This window comes from Mustela nivalis (assembly GCF_964662115.1).
Source record: "Mustela nivalis genome assembly, chromosome: 3".
Classification (NCBI taxonomy): domain Eukaryota; kingdom Metazoa; phylum Chordata; class Mammalia; order Carnivora; family Mustelidae; genus Mustela; species Mustela nivalis.
In genome coordinates, this window is record NC_139022.1 from 79082447 (window position 1) to 79104096 (window position 21650).

The 21650-nt window shown below is 40.4% G+C and overlaps 1 protein-coding gene across 3 annotated transcripts in view; it reads right to left on the reverse strand.

The window, feature by feature from the left end:
* IQGAP2 (IQ motif containing GTPase activating protein 2) overlaps positions 1 to 21650 on the reverse strand; it is a 287935-nt gene that overhangs the window by 103381 nt on the left and 162904 nt on the right. For all 3 annotated transcript variants that reach the window (XM_082724767.1, XM_082724769.1, XM_082724768.1), the window contains 6 exons: positions 15138 to 15205; positions 14637 to 14750; positions 13811 to 13989; positions 11685 to 11772; positions 7244 to 7407; positions 3924 to 4084 (listed from right to left, as the gene is read on the reverse strand). In XM_082724767.1, coding sequence (XP_082580893.1) covers positions 3924 to 4084; positions 7244 to 7407; positions 11685 to 11772; positions 13811 to 13989; positions 14637 to 14750; positions 15138 to 15205 — 774 coding nt within the window. The remainder of the gene's footprint in view (positions 1 to 3923; positions 4085 to 7243; positions 7408 to 11684; positions 11773 to 13810; positions 13990 to 14636; positions 14751 to 15137; positions 15206 to 21650) is intronic.

The following is a 21650-nucleotide window of genomic DNA, read 5'->3' on the forward strand; positions in this document are numbered from 1 at the left end:
CTTCAATTACTTGTCCTGTTTGGGGAAGTTTTAGGGAAGAAAATTACCCATCTTGATATGGTACTAAGAAACCCGTTTCTTAAGAGTCATTTTCCCCCATTTAAAAAATCACAGAACCAATGTTACAAACATAAATGAACATGAGCTGTTCTAAACCCAAGTAGAGAAACTCAATAGTTTAGTTTGCTTTTGCATTACATCAGGGAAATAAAGGCCAATCCTCCACATACTTCTTCACTATGCACTTGGACTTCTTTTTTTTTATTTTTTTAAGATTTTATTTATTATTTATTTGCCAGACAGAGATCACAAGCAGGCAGAGAGGCAGGCAGAGAGAGAGGAAGGGAAGCAGATTCTCTGCTGGGCAGAGAGCCCGATGCAGGGCTCCATCCCAGCACCCTGGGACCATGACCTCAGCCAAAGGCAGAGGCTTTAACCCACTGAGCCACCCAGATGCCCCTGCATTTGGACTTCAGAGTAACACCATTGGATTGCTAACAGCAGAGGTTAGAAAAAGTAACACCACAGGAAGTTTAAAACTGGTTTCCTGGTTGTGACCGATTTTCTCCAAATTCTGCATGCTTTATGGTAGCACGCGGGTGCCGTCCACAGGGGGTAGCTTGAGAGAGAAAAAACATTCAAAATAGAAAGTGGTAGTGATGATCTTTTATCTGTGGCTGAATAACACATCATCAAATTCAGGCCTGAAAGTGGCTAACAGTCACATTTGAGATTTCACCTTACCAAAATTTATAAGCCTAAGAAACACTCTGTTGCACTAGTAATACATAAACAGTAATATTGAGTAACAATAACAAAATGTCAACTTGCACTCCCTAGCATCCCTTTTGGACAGAGACCATTCTGTAAGCAAGTGCAAAATCCCTATGGACATTTCATGTGCTTAACATCTAAATGATGATCCAATGGGAATAAAATGAGAAAGCTTAAGGATGAACATGGGGAAAACCCCACCACTGCCCATCACTTCTTTAGAGATGAACAAACAGTAGCCAAAGGAAGAGATTTTAGGAGTAAACAACAGAGCTGCAAAGTCTTTCCCATGTATTAGCCCCCAGGCATCAGCTATAGGAAACACTCTGTGGTTCACCCTTACAGAGAGGTCCAAGGCCTTCCCTCCATGTCTCCCAGAGCCCTCTTCATTGGTGGCTGTGGACAGACCAATAACACCACATTTCTAACAGACTTCTCAAGCTTTGAGATTACAATTCCAATTTAGTTGAGCAGATCTATACTAACATCAAACAAATGGGGCAAAGCCTGTGGCAGACACAGCAGGGGTCTCGGATGAACAAGGTGAAGCCTCTACTTCAAGGAGCTTTCTGTCCAGTGGTTAAGAAGACAAAAATTCAAGCAGGTCATAAAAGCAGCGCACACAAAAGGCCGTAAGAGATAGTCTTTAAGAGGAGAAATCACAAAGTTCCGAGGAAGGAGAAGTGGAAGGAAAAACCTAGTGGTGAAACACTTGCCCTGACACAGGGACCAAACCAAGCACTTAACCCTCAGTGCTGTTCTGCAGATGCAGAGTAGGTGTTTCTGCACTTTAGAGATGAAGAGGAAAGGCTGTCCAAAGTCAGACTCAGATATTTTTGGCCCCGATGCAATCTGTGTTCCTTGAATCACATCATGCTAGTTCTCTCCGGAGAGATGACATTACTGGGGGTGGGGAGAAACATGGAAATAATGTGATGCTACCACAGCATCCTCTGTGGTGGGGAGCTCCGGTCATGTGCCAGGAGAGGCGATAGGCACCCCATTCTCAGGGGTGAGAGGAGCACGTACAGCAGCAGACAAGCCAGGAAGTACACAGTGTGTTCACATCCGGCCTGATGGAAGCATGAGGTTCAAGGAGAGCTGGAGCGAAGGTCAGAATGATGTGCTCAGAGAAAGGAGTCTGTTCTTACTGCATGTGAGAACAAGGAACAATCAAATGGAGAGCGTTGAAACCACAGCTACATTTTGGAACAATTAATCTGGGACAGCATATGCCTAGAGCCAATACCAGCTCTCTATCACTTTTGTGAGAATTAGAAGAGTCTTCCTGGGGAACCACAGGTCAAGTGTAGAAGCCGTGGCAAACAGGTAGATGCTTTATAGGACTTCATCAAGGTGGCCCTGCCCCCACCCATAGTGCAATGAATAACTTGGACAACTGTTGGGAAAAGCCGTGATGGAACCCATTTCTTCAACTTGAAAACCTGAGAACTTGGGCTTCCAGGAACTGGGTTAAAAAGCAGACAATGTCAGTCCATCAGGTGTCAGTCCAAGAACCAAAGGGGACCCTGAAATCTCATGTTGGTACTCATCTTTCAGCTGACCCAGAAGGTGCTTAAGTCAAACTCCAAAAATGTGATTAAAATGAACAATTTTTTTCAAGTTTCCCAAATAGAATACTTGAACTCTGAGGTTGTATCTGTGGTTTTCCACTTGGAAAAAAAAGTGATTCTCAAGTGGGGTGTGAGATCATTTCCTTGATGGGTTATTTGCAAATTGGGGGACAGATAGGAAGGAATTTTGGTAATCAACATTAGTGATCTGGAAGGAGGCAGTTATTTAGAGGGCAGTGGCCAGGATGTGCAATCTGGGGGACAGTCGTAACAATTACCCCACCAAGACATCCCATGAGAGCCCCGCTGGGCTGTGAACTTCATAAGGAAGTGATGAGCTCACCAGCTCTGTCTTCCACTCAAGCACTGAGGGGCAGCAGCCAAGCCGTTAGGTGAGAATGAAGGAGGACATTAAAGACACAGGAGGGCCAATTTGGAAGTTATCACAGAAGCAAAAATGACAAGTCCAATTGGTTGGTAGCTGCGAAACAGCAACATTGTGCAGAGATGTTACACACACAGACTGGCTGGCAGAGGAAAACGAGTGGAACTTGAGGTTTCTAAGCCTGAGGAAGACAACAGTTCCATTATAAATAGTAAAGGAAGAAATAAATACCTTGGGAATAGACTCAGGAGTTAGATTTATCAGGTGGCCACATTTAAGTTGAACAAGAAGAGTGGTTTCTCCAAGAAAACCAAACCAGAAAATCCTCTGTCCCACTAATTTGGGGCCATTCTCTATTCAGACAAGTAGTCAAGTATTTAAAAAAAAATTTAAAGTCTTAAATTTTCTCGTACAATTGTGTATGGTCCAAGAGAATGATCCAATGTCTATTTAAGCAGTTTGGCTGGAATCGGTTATCTGAAAAGAGCTTTGTCAGGATCTGGGTAGATATCGCCCCCTAGTGGTTAACAAGTATCCAGGCCGCAAATCACTCCTTTTACTTGGGCTTTTGTCTTACTGAATCTCTAAGAGACTCCTTATTCTGGCCCCTTAATTTTCTCTCTAGAGCTGCTCTAGTGTTTCATACCATCAACTGTACTACCTAGTAGCATGGAAGATACTAAGACTGTCACCCACTGCCATGACCCACGGTGGTCTCAGGATTCCTTGGATTTAACAATCAAAACAATGGGCTTTGGGATTCAATTGCCCAGCTGTGGGTCCATAAACCCAAATTTAGTTTCCTCATCAGTAAAATAAAATAATTGGACTGGATCATTATTAAAATTTCTTCCAACTCTTCTACACTTGGTGGTCTCCAAAAAAAAAAAAAAGGGAAGGTATGTTTTCAATAGCTCTTCTATTTTTAGCCTATCGCATCACCTTTGGTAAAGACAACGTCAGTGTGTAATAGTCACAGCATGGTCATTTTTAGATTCTTTCTCCCCTTAAAAGAAATATTGTAAAAAAAGAAAAGGGGGGAGGGAGGGACTCATATTACAACGTAGTCTAGCTCTTGAGGAACTGAGTACAGATACATGGATCTCTTCAGCAAGAAGCGAATCTTCAATTTGTGAGATCTGCCAAACACATTTCTGTATTTAAAAGAGGCTTAGAAGATGTTCCCTTACCGTTCTACATAGGACTCATCCAGATTGTTGAGGCCTATTGTTGGGCTTCTGAGTTGATTCTGTGCAGATACAAGATCACTGTTTCCCAAGGCCTGGTTTAGTAAAGCAACAGCAGACAGCATTTCCACTGCAATCAGGAGCTCCTCGTGGGCCAAGTAGTTCTGTTGGAAAATACATGCAATCCAAGTTTCCCCAATCACACACCTCATGTATGTGATGGGGTTTTAGGACATGTATTTCAAAGAACAAAGAAATGTTGAAGATTTTGAGACCCCAGGAGAGAGAAGGTTCAATGGCCACCTGTTTTTTATTGGCTTTAAAGAAGAGGTGAGTGGGGTCTGGGTTTTTTCTTAGCTGGTCATTTTAGGAGAGAATTAATGACAAGCAATGGTTCTGATTCCTCAAACATCTGCATTCCCCTAGCTGATTTCCACCATTGGTTATATTAGCTGCATACAGGCTCAGACTTACCAAATAATTAAATGAAGGATTAGACAATGCTGTCACTGTCTGAGAGTGTGAGGTTAAGATTTTTCAGTAGTGATTTTTAGTTTAAATTAAAGATAAGGAAAAGGGGAGAATTTTACCTCTAAGTTATAACCCCAGAAAAGTAAACCAAAATCATTAAGCTAAGAATATCAATTCAAGTCCCCTCCAAAATTTATTCTGAGTCACTTTTTAATAATTTTGTAGAAAAAAAAATTTTTTTTTTTAAATGAGCAAGCAGGGCATGGGCAGAGGGAGACTATCTCTAAGCAGATTCTATGACCACCATGGCGCCTGATGTGGGGCTTGATCTCACAGTCCATGAGATCATGACCTGAGCAGAAATCATAAGTCAGATGCCCAACTGACTGAGCCACCCAGACGTACCAATAATTGGATGGAAGTCTTAAAACATACTATGAAGTCTGGATATTTGAAGAAATGTGAAGTCAGTAAAGCACGTATGTTTTATAATTTTGGATTTGGCTTAAAAAAACACACTCATGGTAGTTACACTTGTGATGAGCATAGCATATAGCATAACCAAGTGGCTATCTTGTATACCTGACAGTAAGGTAACATTGTATAGTCAAATATAATTTTAAAAACCACATATGAAACTTTTGAACACCCTCCCCCTTCAATGTTCTCTTCCATTTAACCATTTTATACTCACTCGGCCCAACTTCAAAAAGGTTATTTCTTCCATTATATTGAAGGAACATATATTTCTTCCATATATTGAAGGAACAGCAGAAAATGAATAGAAAAAAATGCTGATAACTGTGTTTACGTTTAGGATATTTTCTGTATTTAATATATACAATGTAATATTTATATTAAAATGCATTATAGCTTTCTGGATCTCCATAGGTAACCCACAGCAATGGATTTTAGAGTAACAAGGCATACTTTCACCTTCCAGAACAAATGGGAAGAAAGGGTTATTACAGGGAGCATGTAAGCAAATTTGATCCAAATTTCTTATATTAACTACAAGTTAAAGACATAAGGGAGGTAGAAAATTATAAGTAAAAAAGCACGGTAGAATCATTTGAGATCTACCTCTTCTACTCCTTCTAGTAATTGTCCACAAAAATCTAACATGGTATACAGCAGCAAGGCAAGGAAAACAAGGAAAAACAAAGGGCTGGAGCATCATAGGCTGATCATTGACCAGTTAGGGATGAATGACGGGCTAGTGTACGAGCAGCCTTGGGGTTCAAAGCTGGTGGTGCAGAAGAAAAACTACTAATGAAAGAACTTAAGTGCAATTTCAGAACATGACCTATTTTTCTTTTCTTACAAAATAGTACCTTTCTATTTAGAAAACAAGAGCTTAAGTGCAATTTCAGAACATGCCCTATTTTTCTTTTCTTACAAAATAGTACCTTTCTCTTTAGAAAATAAGAAGTCTTGGTAAGCAAGAATAAGAAAACAAATCCTCTCACCCAAGCCGTTTAGTGTATATCTGTTTATTTTTAATTCATACAAACATTTACAGAGGTTCCTTTAAACAGAAATTTCATATTATAAAAAACTCTTCTAGATAATGATGTTTTAATCTCATTCTTTCCACTGGATATTAGTGTATGCAATCTGTTGTTAAACATGTGGTTTGTGTCCATGGAGGAGACACCTGCTGCCTCGAATTTATGCCTATGCTATGTTAGATCTCTCAATGCTACCGATCTGACTTCCCAAAACAACAGTATATTAATTTACATTTCCCTCTGTCTGAGTTTGAATATCTGTTTGTGTGTGTCTGTCATTGTATATGCCGATCTTTGTGACTTGGCTATTCATGCTTTTGGCCTCCCTTCCTCCCTTTTTTTCATAGAACATTTCTGCTTTAATTTATTTTTTAAATTTAAACTTTTTTAAAATTTTATTTTAAAAATATATTATTTATTTATTTGACAGAGAGAGAGAGAGACAGCTAGAGAGGGAACAAAAGCAGAGGGAGTGGGAGAGGGAGAAGCAGGATTCCTGCGGAGCAGGGAGCCCGATGCGGAGCTTGATCCCAAGACCCTAGGATCATGATCCAAGCCGAAGGCAGACACTTAATGACTGAGCCATCCAGGCCCCCCATTTCTGATTTTTAAGATCCAACGTTCTTCTACATTTCCCTAGAACTTCAATTTTTCTAAGTCACTTTTTTACATTTAGCTTTTTATGTTGGGAATTTATTCTGATATGTGTAGCGAGGTCACGTTTTCTTTTTCAAACAGCTAACTACTTGTAAGGATTTCATTCTTCTCTCCACCTTTTTGAAATACTAGCATTCTCATACATTCAATTCTTGGATCTGTTTCCAGTACTTTTTATTCTGCTCCATTGTTTGGGTTAATCCTGTACTAGTACACATGGTTTTAATTACTGTAACCTTATATATTACTGTTTAATACCATTCTCATATTAACCAGCACCCAGTTTACAAAAATTAAAGCCATGGTGCGAATGTTCTTCATTTCTAGAAATGCAGACTCATAGCTAAGTATTCTATTTCAAAACCATGATAATATTTTTTAAAAATTTCAGCACAGTTAACAAATTTGTCCAAAGTGCTTCAAAAATCAGAGCATAAGAACAACTTGTTTTCAGTGTGTTTGTGTCGAATGCTACCTGCATTTCCTCACCATGCAGACTCTTCATGGAGATGAAAAGTGGGAGTCAACGAGGAAGGCAGTCCTGGACCCAGCACACAGAGACCAGGGGAATAGGGACTGGTACAAGTTAAAGACTCTGTGCCCCATTCACCTTCCCTAAACATCCTTCCTCATAGCTTCGACCCAGAATTAACATCTTTGTGACTGGAGTCTCCCCAGACTTACCATGGCATTCTGTTTCTGGAGGTTGAAAAGCTCATTCTGATACATCACAGCAGCAAAGGGATAAACAGCAGGCAGCTGGGCCTCCGGTCTCTTCAGTGCAAGCAGCGTGTTCCCAGGGTCGCCTTCCCGAATGACGGCATTGATGTGGTCCACGGCAGCCAGCCCTGAGTGGAGGTTGGGAGTGTCACATTTCGTCAGAATGTCCGCTTTTTGCCCTGCTATTTGCCCCAAGCATCCCATCTTTCCAAGGACTAGAATCTAAGCAGTCCCCTTCCATGAACTCTGAAAAGCTGCTGCTGGAGGACAGGTGAAAGCTTGAAGGTGGTAACACAGTAACTGGAGGGCCATCCAGTCTTTGGAGAAAGTCCCTGAAAGGCGCTCAGCATTGAGAAAGCTGGAGTCATGAGATCCCTCCTGTCTTCCCTGCAAAACCCTGTGCTTTGGGATCAGCTCTGGTCTCATGTCATCCACTGTTCTAGTCCCTGAGGATTTCACATCTTGGGGAACCCCACAGTATTTAGAGCTGGGCCATATAGATCCCATAGGCATTGTTCTTGAATGCTCCTTGTGTATCAGTACTGCCTTTGCAAGGAGACTGAAGCTCTGTGAACACCCAAAGCCAGTCCTGCCCTACTGCTGTGTCCTCCCTCTGAAGCAGCACCACTGAAACCCACAGTTAGCACTGGGAGACAGTGCCGCGTGATACTGAGGGGATTTCTCATTGTTTTAAATTAACATATAATGTATTATTAGCCGCAGGGGTACAGGTCTGTGAATCATCAGGCTTATACATTTCACAGCACTCACCATAGCACATACCCTCCCCAATGTCCATAACCCCACCACCCTATCCATACCCCCCTTTTTGTTTTGTGAGATTAAGACTCTCTTATGGTTTGTCTCCCTCGCAATCCCATCTTATTCACTTTCTTTTTAAGATTTTATTTATTTGAGAGAAAGAGAGCGAGCATGAGTGAAGGGTGCAGAGAGAGGGAGCAGCAGGCTCCCCGCCGAGCAGAGAGCCTAACGCAGGGCTCCATCCCAGGACCCTGAGATCATGACCTGAGCCGAAGCAGACACCTAACTGAGCGAGCCATTCAGGTGCCTGGACAGTATTTTTCTCAGAAACTTTCCCCTCACCTCTTGTGCAATCTGAAGTGTGATTTTTAAGAAAAAAAATCATTTCAGATGTGTTTTTTAAAAAACTATTATAACCAAACTTCCTATGATTAAATAAGTCTGTGCCAGTATCTCTTCACCTTAAAAAAACAAAACAAAACAAAAACCTGATCACAGAAATGTGTTGGTTTAGATCATAAGCTCTGTGAGATCTCTACCAGTTGCAATGTTCAGATTATGAAGACCTGAATTAATTAATTAATTGGGGGGAAGGGCAGCAAAGCAAGGTTTATTGACTAAGAGTAAGGTTTATTGAATGATACAGTATAAAGCTCTTAAAGAGGGAGGGGGCCCCCGAGGGTTGCCCAAGAGTTGAATTCTAATAACTAAACTGAGGATGCCTGAAACAGTAAATTCCTCATCGTTTTCAGAAAACAGGATGAGAATTGCTAATCAATTGGGAGAATGAGCGATCGACTCTGCCACCAGGCAACAGCAAACTGGACAGAAACAGCAGCATTTTGCCCCATAAAGGTTTCAGGGGCACCTGGGTGGCTCAGTCAGTGAAGCATCCAATTCTTGATTTCGGTTCACGGCATACCAGGGTGGTGGGATCAAGCCCTGTGTCAGGCTCTGCGTCTGGGTGGGGAGTCTATTTGGGATTCTCTCTTCCTTTCCCTTTGCTCCTATCCCAGAACTCATGCACTCTCTCTAAATAGATAATATCTTAAAAAAAAAACAAAACCCCAAAAAACAACATTTCAGGATAGTAGAAATAACACAGACCCATAGATTTCTAGAGCTTTTCAAGGGTTAGTCTGTCTCCTTGACACATGACTAGATTGCAGCTAAGATTACTCTAAGCCTTTTAGCAGATGACAATTTATCTTCTGTAACTCATTCCCAAGGAGCTACCCTCCATAACCTTTCTCCTGAGACATATCATTCAATAGCAGGAAAACAGCTAAAGCAATCTTCTTAGTTATACGCATCAAAAACTTAAACGTATTCTAAAGGACTCTAAGAACACAAACCTATTTTTCTGTTCTAAGAATTGATATGTCCAACCAAAAAATTCCAGAAAGGAAGGTCAGTGGACATTTATGGCCTCTGCTGTTCTCAGAAAGTCACCTCACCCAGCTGAGGCCTCTCAGCTGTATCTGTCATTAATTTGGATGGGATCCTGCTTCTCCTCTGAAAACCCCATTCTGTGAGTTTGCACCACTGGGTGGTAAAAGAGTACCAGGAAATCATACCCTTAAGACACTCTCTATGAACCACTTCTACTTAAAAAAAAAAAAAAAAATAGTAATAATAAAGTGAGTTCTCCCGCTCTTTTATACTCTGCATTTAACCAAACGTCCAGCCCTGGTCTTTACAGAGTATGTCTTGTAATGAATGGGACGCATAGGCCAAATCCCAAGTTAAATGACTGTAGGTCAAACAAAGCTGAAACTTACGCCAACAGATCCGGTGACATTACAGTCAAAACTGTCCTTTATGTCACTTCTCTGGCAATTACGAACATAGACACCTTAACGTTTTAGTATAATAACCTACAGGGTTGACAAAAACTTGTCATATAGCTATACTTGTATATTTTAAAGCATAGAGTTGTCTTATTGTCATGTCACTGGTTAAAATATACTTTATTGTTTTTTCAAGACTCTTCTTAGTTCTACTTAACTATAAATTTTCAGATGGAAAGAGATTAAAAAACTTCAGAATCATCATGTTCTACACACTTAAAGCCATCAAACACCGCAATGTCCTGCATAATTTAATCTGGTTATGCATTAGTGCAAATCATCTCATGCCTTTTATTTAAAAATGCATAAGCAACATGGCATTAAATCGGTGGTCAGAAAATTATGTCAGTAAGTATTAAAACATGTAGACAAGGCATTTTATTTAAAATGAAGAAGGAACCTATCTTAGTGGTCATAAACTTTTCAAAAATAAAGGATGGCAAAAGGTTATGAAATCATTTCTTCACTGAGTGTATGGACCTCAGCTGTCTCGCTGGCAATATTAATTTCTTCCTGCGATTCATTTCTGTCAAACCTAAGGAAATTCTCACCTTTCAAACAGAGCAGAAACTTCAAATTGTCTTTCATGTATCATCACTAATACATTCAAAATTAAATAAGAATAAAAGAAGAGGAACACGCATTCGACAATGTTAAGGTGTTCGCTTAAAAAAAAAAGTTACCGGGGCGCGCTCAGCAGTTTTGTGTGTGAGGGAAGTTCTCAAACCTACTCAGTGGTTAACTTCTAGATGTTTATATCAATTTTCTCTGGGCCTCCTTGATTACTGTTTGGACCCTCTGGGTAGGTCTTTACCAGCAACTTGGGAGCAAACTTCAGGGTAAAACCTACAGTTTCTTTGAAGGTGTTAAGAACATTCAAAAATCATCTAGGAGCCTGAATCAAAGACATAGCTTAGAATATCCACTTATAGTTAGTGGATATTCCCAAGTTTAAATTTGGCTGATGGTTCACATGTTTCATTAAGTGGGCTAAATGTGTTTCGCATATTCATTTTTGGGGCATGTAAGAGCTCTTTAGGTTGCCCTAGGGAAAATAAATGTCAGGTAGAATTCCTTACTGCTTCAAGTAAAACCACATTTTATAAGAGAGGGGAGAGGAGACTAATAATCTCTCTGAACTTGCATACGCTCATTTTAATTACCTGAGTTTCTGTTCTTTATAATCACACAACTGAAATGGGTACAAAGAGGAACTGAACTGTGAGGCTCCACAGAGGTTCAGGGACATGGGAATCAAACCTACCACCGTGCCATTTCATTGGCCTATCCAGGCTCGTTCACTTGCCAAAAAACTATACAAGCCGTAAGGAAATAATTCTTACAAACTGCAGACTAATGACTGGGAAGTGGTAAAGAGCAGAGGTGTCAACAACACATTTCCAATTCCAAATGCTGTCACATAATCATGGGCAAGAAACGACAGGCCCTAAGTCATAATCTTTTACCGAAGAGCCTTCCATATTAGCCCAGTGAGGGACAGGTTCAAAAGAGGACATACACTGCACCTAAGATAAAACAGGAAGGGATAGCTAAACCAGCTTCACGATACTTTGAGATGTTTTGCATGCCGGGAGGAGGCAAGATCACCCAAAATTCCCATGGGGAACTGCCGGACAACCTGGCATAATTAAGCACAACACTGACATTGAGAGGAATTTTCATCACATAAGGCAGTTTTACAAGGATACCAGTGGAGAGTTTTGGTGAGATTCTGACAAGGAGAATTTGTGTCTTCTGGCGTATCCACTTCCCTTGTCCAAGCCATTACTTACTGTTGACTTTATTGATGTTGCCTTGGATTTCTGCTTGGGTCAGCAGTTCTTCATAGGCATCTCTTTCTTCTTCTGAAATACAGTTATTCTACAAAACAAAGTCTTCACTGATTCCTGAGGTTAAATTAAATATTTCCAAAGCTCAGTATTCAAAAGCAAAAGGCAAAGAGTGAGAAAATCCGTTTACTTATATTCACTTGAATTCAATATAGGCATCGAAAATTGCTTGCTCTGTGCAGGGCACTAGGGTTAGGTACGCCTGGCAAAGATTACAAAGATGAACAGCAGCCCCACTGTCTGCGAGGGCCTAACTATCTAATGTGGCAAACATCGTGTTGGACCCCTTGACCATATCACCATTTATTGTAGATCCAAGTCAGTGGAATGTTGGCAATTTCATTTGATCCAGTCTAATAAAATTGACACCATAGATAATAAATATACACAGAACAGAATACATTTTAGAGGAGAAGTACATAGTCAGTTGGAAATAACACTTGAATAAGAGAAAACAATTGAGGAGGGCTTGGAGGAAAGGAGCAATTAGTTACGAAGGCAGAATTGAGAGCAGAGTGTAGACGACAGGATTGGTTGCAAAGGTGAGATGGCTTGGCACATTGGGCTACAGCATAGAGTTTGTGTCCAAGGTTAGCCAGAAATATAAGGTGTTGGGCAGGCATTTCAGAGGCATTTTTTAATAAAGATTTTATTTATTTATTTGACAGAGAGAGAGATCACAAGTAGGCAGAGAGGCAGGCAGAGAGAGAAAGGAGGAAGCAGGTTCCCTGCTGAGCAGAGAGCCCAATGTGGGGCGTGATCCCAGGACCCTGGGATCATGACCTGAGCTGAAGGCAGAGGCTTTAATCCACTGAGCCACCCAGGTGCCCCTCAGAGGCATTTTAAGGTCAAGTGAAGGACCTGTACTTAACTCCATAGGTAGGCAGTAGGGAATCCAAGGAGCTTTCTGGGGCCTGACATCCAATCTGGAGTTAAAGATTAATTTGGAAACCTCTAAGTCTGTGAGGGTTTGGCTTGCAGAATGGGAGGAGGTCACAAGTGCATGGGGTCACATGTGAGGCTGGGTCCAGAGTGGCAAGACTAGAAGGTGTGGAACAGAAGTAAGCCTGGCAAGACGAGGCAACAGAATGCAGTGATACAGAGGGTTGGAGGTGGTGGTGTTCTGAAACATCGTGGGAGTCATTCCAGTGGCAAGTCAGGGAAGGGCACATGTGTGAGAAGGGCAGGGTAGAGGTAAGCACTCTTCCTAGATGGTGAGGGGCAAGGCCCATGGCACAGAGATGAAGTCACCTGGAGGACCCCTCGAGGGGCCTCATAGCAAACTGACAGCCGCTTTCCTCAGTATATGGATGAGCCTGTCTGAGGAAGAACAGAGACAGAAGTGACTCAAGGCCAGACCTTAAAAGAATCCCCGCAGGCAGAGGCAGGAGACTCTGAGAAGAGACACTGAGAGAAGCAGAGCAGAGCTGTGGCACCAAAGACCATGGGAGGCCAGCAGGTAGGGTGGGCAAGCCTGCTACATGTGGGCAGAAGCCACCAGCTCAGAAAAGGCAGCGAGATTGAGTGGAAAGTTCTGATGACGGAGCTGAGGCTGACGGGGCAAGATGTTAAGGAGCAGAAAGATGGCCAGGAACTGGAAGCTGGGCACACCAAGAAAGTCTTCAGTCATGCTAGCTGAGAAGGCAGAGTCAGGCTTCTTACAGAGGAGGGAAGGCCAGATAGGACAGTGAATTCAAAAACATCAGCTCCCACTTCATCATACCAAGTCATGAACCTCTACTAACAAATCTACAGGTAACTTGGCTAATACAAGGTCTGCAGGTGAGGCTGAACAAGGGAAGATAGTGAGCTGCTACTTCCACACTTCCTAGTAAAGTCATATGTTTATGACATGACCTTCAACCCTTATAACCTGTAAGAATCAGCACGAAAGGAAACCTCTTTTCTTTACGTAGTGCATGGTCTGTTTTTACCCTTACACTGCACCCAAGCCAACTGCCTATGGCTATAGAGACCACTGCCAGGTGATTTAAAATGATCACTGGTAACATCAAAGCTTTTTCAAACCTACCACTCAGAGCCATATTACTGAGAATCTTATTAAATACCTTCAGTCTTGCATTTTCCTCTTTCCTTTTCTTGGCTTCCCAGAGTTCCTTCTGGTATTCCTGTGCAAGGCTGTCATCTACTAAAGTTAAAACTGCATTTGGGTTTCTTAGTGTTTTAATGGTTTGTTCGGCTATTCCTTTTTCAATAGCTTCATTAATGGCTATAACTGCAGCGTGCACTGGAAAGAAAAAAAAAATGATTTTCATGAGCCAGAGACAACAAGGACAGTTGCACAGACACTGCATGAACGTCAGCAGTTTTACTTTCTTCTCTGGCTTCGAGTTAAAAGGGCCAAAATGACACCCCAGACACTTCACAGAGCACCTCTCTGACAATGTCTCCACCCCTGCCCATCCTGCCTAGGTCCTGTCTCAGCATCTGCCATGTAATCCCTATGAATTTATGAATGGCTAAAATGAACTAAGCGCTGTCAACCCTCAAAGGATGAAGGGGGGAGTGTGGACACTGTTAAAGTACCAGTTTGTTTCCAAATGATACTGGGAATTGAACTGGCAACACTAGAGGACAACATAGCAATGTTCTCTACCACTTAAATCTGATGATGCAGAAAGCAAAGAAGCATTTGGAATAAAGGTATTTCTGAAAACTCTAAGTCACATCGCACAAGAAGATGTTTGAAGCCTAAATCAATTACATGGTTATATTCTCATATGCTCAACTTAACCGTCTCCAATACCTACAATAAAAACTTCAAAAGGGGGCTGAAAGCATCTTCTAAATATTCTCTTTCTTGTAACCAAAATCAATAATGAAGTACAAGTAAGACTCATGTCAGTAGTAAGTTCTGATTTTAAATAGACTCACAAGCAGCTTCATCCACTGACAGTTCATTAGCCAGAATCCCACCTATTTTGCTGAAAGATGGCATCTGAATTCCGTATTTCTCAAGTTCCTTTCTCATATTACTAATTTCCTCCTCTGAAAAAGAACAACAAATAATATCAAAGAAACACACAGAGATGGAAACAGGAATGAATATGATAAGAAATGTCTTCATCCCACGATCTCTCTCCCAGAAATTCGAGACTTATTTAAAGAATATTAAAAATTCCATGCTATTATTTATCCAAAAAAAAGGAAAAAAGTGTCTTCATCATGAAGTTGGGGCATTCCTGAGCAAGAACCTTAGGAACGTCAGCCTATTTCTCATTCCACACGTGTTGAAAATGGTTAAATACAAACAAGACAGTAAAGTTTTCTCTTCTGATCAATATAGAGGAAAAATGGGAATTGATGCTGTCAAAAGGAAAAGTATGGATACATTTTCTTAGTAAATGACAGTGTAAGAATCATGAGGAGTCATACCTGTGAAGTCTACTTTGCCCAACAAATCCTGGATCTGGGGCGCTATCCCTAGTTTGAACAGGTATAAACTGAAAGACAGAACATAAAATTATCAGTTCAGAAGTTTTATCACCATAAATCTTAGCATTAAAAATTACTGAAATCCTAAGGGCTTTTTTAGTTGAGAAAGACCTAAGTGATTATCCCATGTAGTCCATTCATTTTTTAGGTGGAGAAACTGAGTCATGAGGTAACAGTCCCTGGTGGACAGGGACTACAATGATAGGCTAAGTCCTAAAGACCAATTTTCTTCAGTACATGGCATCTCTATAGGGTCAACTAACTCTCTACCATCCATTTGTAGGGAGAATAAGAAATACAATTAATACAAAATAGCCAGTAATAAATCCAATGAACATTTCCTTGGGTACTCTTTCTATGAGTCTGATTTTGTTGAAAGTACAGCTCAAATTATATTTTCCTTTTCAATACTCCTTTAAGTACCACACACCCCTTGAGGACTATTTGTTTTATGTTTTCTGAAACAAAGAGTGGCAAGACTATCAGCAGAGGTGGTGATAAACCATGATGTGGGCATACTACTAAGTGGAAGATGGAAAATAGATTGTGTGTGTGTGTGTGTGTGTGTGTATTTAAAGCCCCTTAGGAATTAATGATGGCACACACTAACCTATCCAAAACTTGACAAAAAGAGCAGAGGGCTGGCATCTAAATTTTATCAAATGTGCAAATATATGCTTATATGGCTTTTCCCATTTAATCACCAAACCACGGTTTCTTTCCATAACAATTCTAACCTCCTCAGTCCCAAAGAGTAATTCTATAGACCAACTAAAACAAACAAACAAACAAAAAAACCAAAAAACTTGTGTTTATTTATCAGTTTTGATAGGTTTATAATTTATGAGATTTTAATTAGAAGTTAGAAATTATAAATAACTTCTATGAGAAAATGAATGGAGAATGATTTCATTGGCTTGATATGTTTCAAGATCAACACACACCTGAGATTATAAAATGCATAAAATTTCATTATAGGAGTTCAAGGTCGAGGCTTTTTAAATGGTATTAAACTCTTAAAAATGTATGATTATTCAACTTAAGGAGCCTGCATTTAAAATGACCTTCATTGATCATTTCTGTAAAACACAATCATTTAGAAAAGTAACACATGGTCAAAGTTAAAAAATAGTCATTCATGGGTAAAATAAAAATTACACAGAAGAATATCAGAGTTAAACACTAAGTATTTTGATATAAACCCTTTCAATGTCTTTTTAATTTTTAAAAAGATTTTATTTATGTGACAGGGATCACAAGTAGGCAGAGAGGCAGGCAGAGAGAGAGGGGGAAGCAGGCTCCCTGCTGAGCAGAGACCTCCCCCGCAATGTGGGGCTCGATCCCAGGACCCCAAGATCATGACCTGAGCCGAAGGCAGAGGCTTTAACCCACTGAGCCACCCAGGCGCCCCTCGATATCTTTTTTTTCTGGAAAAACTTATTCCATAAACTCACACAGTATTCATAATATGAACATAGTGTATTTTTCCTAACCCATTGCGTTTAGGTGGTCACTAATTATTCCTCATCACAAATAATGCTTCAGTGAACCTACCTACATACAGAAACATCTTTGGCATACATCTTATTTGTTACAATGAATCCCTAAAAACAACACTGCAGGGTTGAAAAGACACACACACAATTAAAGCTTCCAATATACAGAGTCAAACAGTGATCTCTAAAAAAGAGATCACACTCATTTTTTGTGAGTCAAAGATTAACAAAATCCCCTTCCCTCTGTGAAACAATATGACTTTTAACTTTCTAGCTCTGTTCCTCTAGAAACCTGATAAAGGTACACTGATAATTGGTGAGCAATGTTGCTGAGGAGAAAAATAACCCCCCATCGATAAATGGTTTGAAGGAACTATAAATACCTAACAGGTATCACAGGCTTAGGTGTTCCCAAGTTTGGTGCCTCTTCTAACACCCACACTCCTTGCAGGAAACTGGGAAGCCCACTGGGAAGGTGTTACAATAGACAGCCGCTCCTGGGGCCTGAGGCCCTAGAGCAGGGAGGCTCCCGTACCCCCCCTATGGGGATATCACTTCTTAGCACCTTAGATGTCACCTGGGATACCAAAGGAAATGGCTTCCAGATGGCTGTCTGGGCAACTACAGGGAGCGTCATGAAGTCTCCCACTGAAGAGTAAGCACTTGATGCCATCCTGCCATCTGACCAGGTTTCTAGGCTTCTCGATCCTTCTGAGCTACTAGGACCAGACGTGGTTTACTGCAGTCAGGAGACACTGAATGCTTAGCTGAACCTAAGAACAGGCTGAAGGGTGTGACCTTATTCTATCACCAATACATGACAACGCCATTTTCTTCGTCCCTCTGCACCAAAGAATACTATCAGGGAAAATCTTGCAAATCTGATAGCCAAAAACGTTATTAATTTTAAACGTTATTTTGTTAGTTGTGAGGATAAACACTTTCTCAAACACAGATTGTTCCATGTCCCTTTCTTCCACGAAATGCCTATTAATGAAGTTTTGAATTTTAAATATTTTTTGGAGGGGGTGCGTTTACCTTTCGTTGGTTTCTCCCCTTTTCCCTCAAAATCACAACCAAAGAACAAAGAATAAATGACATTTTAAACATATGGTAATTGTAATTTTAGTACTCAATTCCAATATGATTTTCATATCTTACCCACAGGTGGAAAACACATTAGACTCTGAACATTCTTCAGTATAAAATAGGCATTATGTATTCATAATTTAAAGCAAGAAAGACAGGACACATTCCTTAGTTTAAATTCTAGGTCTTTAGAGATAATCAGGGACATAAAACTATTTACACGGCCTCTGAAGACTTTATTACCAAAGGTTCATGCCAGACAAGTCATTAGGATTAAAACTAGTAGGCTGACATTTTCAAAACTATAATAATTTATGAACCACTTCTCATTATGACATGGAAAAAATATTCCTATTAAGAGGGAGCCCACGTCATGCGGAACAAACGAAACCGCAACCTCTTCAACTGTCCCTTTGTACTAACAGAGACTCCAAAATTAAACAGAATTAAATGGATAGGTATGGCAAAGGTGCAAAAGAATTCTAGGAAAATAATGATTTGATGACAAAAAAATCATTCTCTCTTCAATTTCTACAAAGAAAATATACACATCATTTAATGGAAGAAACTTTGAAAATGTGACAATAAAATTTAAGTAGGAGGTATTCATAAAATGTCTTCTAACAACCAATTTTCTATCTGTAGTTAAGTGTTTAATGCTATGGGTGTTTGTTTTTTAAAATTTTATTTATTTATTTGAGAGAGACAGTGAGCAGAGCAGGATTGGGGTGGGGGGAGGAAAGGCAGAGGGAGAGGGAGAAGCAGACTCCCTGCTGAGCAGGAAGCTGGATGGAAGGTGGACATGGGGCTCAATCCCAGGACCCTGAGATCATGACCTGAGCCAAAGGCAAACACTTAACTGACTGAGTCACCTAGGTGCCCCATTTTTCAAAAGATCTTAAGTAATCTCCTCACCTATTGTGGGGCTCGAACTCACAACCCTGAGATCAAGAGTGGTACAATCCACTGACAGAGCCAGCCAGGTTCCCCCTCCAATTTTCCTCTTTCTTAATTTTATCTTTGTTTTTGTTGTAAACTGAAGTGTTGAATAAGTACTTGTTAAGTAGATCATTGAATAAACTACCGATATCACCTATCTTAATATATTCCTTTATTCCTTGGCTGTCACTTCTTCTTGTTGAATCTAAGGCCACTTTCAGAGGGTTGATTTCCCTCAAATGCCTGGCATTTCCTGATCTGGGGCTCAGCCTGGAGCTTGGGACTTGTTTTTTGTCATTGTTGACCACAGGTTCCCATGAGAGAAGCCAGTCTTAGAGAGACCATAGGGGAACGTGGGGCCGACACCACAAGGGTGCCCCATATCTTGCCTTCTCACATCAGGGCTTCCAGGTTCATGCTGGCTTTGGGGATCTCTTTATTTCTGGCTTGCTTGTAGCAAGCCCCAAGGCAGCTCCTGGCTCTGCTGCATCCTGTGAATTCTGGGCTGTGGTCTTCTGACTTGTTTCTCAGTCCAATCCCATCTCATCTATGTGGTCAGTGGGATGGCATCCTTGCTTACTGCAAATGATTTTTTTTTAAATTACTACTTCAGTAATTTTATGTTAACTGTTTTCACATTATTTCCTCTATTTATCCATTCATTTAATTACTATGCATGGAATATCTACTACATAAAAAAATATTTTTCTCTGCCATGCTGTTCCTAAAATAAAAGTCTTCAGGTTTCCACATAATACAAGTTTGTTGGCACTAGAAACTATATTTTACTAAAGTGCTAATTTTCCCCTGTGGTACTGAAGAAATTAGGTGACTATTTCTAATTATCCTTTCTACTTCTCCATTGTACTCTGTAATACTAATATAAATCCTACAATGAAGCCAACATTCTGCTTTAACTAAAAGTTACCACAAGGTGGTGCTGAGAAGTTACCTATTGGATCAAACAATCTTGGCTTTTAAAGTGATTTTAAATAAGAGATTTTCTGGAATTGGTATGGATCAGTTAGAAATCTCATCTGTGTATACATACTTCCACCCAAAATGTTTAATTGTGAACGTATATTTTTAATCTGGCTTCAGTTTTCAACATTTATTGCTTCCATTGTTGAAGCTTAAATTATTAGCTGTTTTTAAAAATGCCACTTCTCACTGTGTGGGAGTTTTATAACAAATTTTTGCGTGAGAGGCACTTCCAAGCAGATTACTCAAAAGCGCAGTTTCCTATGCACATATCCACTATTCCCAGGAGAGAAAGAATCAGCTATAGCAGCCCACTCCTTCATAAGCATTTAAATTCAAATGAGGCCATTCACTACCTGAAGTGACAGCAAATCCAAAGTCTTGATCTTAAAAAAATAAAAAGCCTGTTCAATATAAAAGATACCAATTCTTGGAGCTCTTCAACACAACTTTTTAAGCACCTTACGTGCCTAAGAGCCGATACAAAGGGCTAAGATGATTCCCAAGGAAGCCAAGGAAGTTAATGAAATCATCGCTTAGCTTCCCCCTAAGAAGAAAGCTCTTGGTGGGAAATAGGGAGGCTCTTATAGCACCAAAGGGATAGCACACTCGTACTGCTTAAAGGCCAGTTACAGAGAGGTTGCCCTGCGGTACCTAAAGCCTCTCCAGCCCATGTGCTCCCATTTGTACAAATAATATCAGTTCAAGCACTGGAAGAAGTAATAAAAAAAAAAAATACTATAGGGGCTTTTCCCACTACTTTCAATATACACATTAAAAGGTGCTACAGTAATGGAATGCAAACTCACAAGGCTGGAGCTGAATTTATTTCAGCTTCTCTGGATCAAATCCTAGGCAGTTCACTTTATGGTGCAGCATGTGAGATGAATGCTTATAAATCAAAGCCTTGGGGCTAACCAGAAAGACCATGGGACCCGTATCCTGGCTGCAAGACTGGCCCCATCTAGTTGTGTAACTCTGCACAAGTCATAATCCACTGCTTTCAGTCCTCTCATGTCTGAAATGAAGACCTGGACAAAAGCAACTTCTCAAGGTCTTTCCAGTTCTGAGGTTCCGTGATTTCTCATTTTAAAAGTTCCTAAAATTAACCACTGAGAGGCCTGTGCCTCTCAGGTTCAAGTTGGACGCTGTCTTTAGAGTTTTCTTAGTAGGATGGAAACAACGTGACTCCCTTCTGAGGCTAACGACGAAGCCAGTCACAACCCACGACCTGGTGTCACACGACCAGGTTTTGAATCCCAACTCTGCCATATACTAGTTGCGTGACCTCAGTTTCTTTCATTATACAATGGGATTATTAACAGTATGTATGACGTAAGTACACCGTGAGGAGTAAATGAGATGCCATCTGTAAAATGAACTCTGAACAGTGCCTGGCATATACTTGTTTGTTTGTATTACTATGATCCTTGTTAAATAAGTATGTCCTTTATTAATAACCAATAATAATTAACAACCTATTAAGAACTTACCACAGCAGTTTCCCCATTTTCTGCACTAAGAACCTTTAACTATTTTCCCTGACCCCATGTTTCAAGTGGTTTTATCTAGAGAACCAAATTATTTCTCCATCTTAATCACATATGCCCCTGCCAGTATCATGTCAAAATCTAGTGTTTTTCACCTAAGAGTCAATCAAAAATAAAAAGAATCCTGAGGCACCCTTTCCACAGAGCAATTAGTTCAGTTAACCCAGCTAAAAATTTAAAAATATGAACTCTAGAGACTTAATTTGGCATCAGTGATGTGTATGTGCTGTGTTAGGTGACAAGGCACAGTTCACGATCTCAGAGAGCTTAGAATTTAGTAGGACAAAAAGATGGAGTCCCGATACTATTTTGGGATAGGAGGAGGAGGAGAGAATATGGTCTAGAGTATGGGGAGAATTGTGAACAAGGAGTGATTTGAAAGCTACATAAGGTATCAT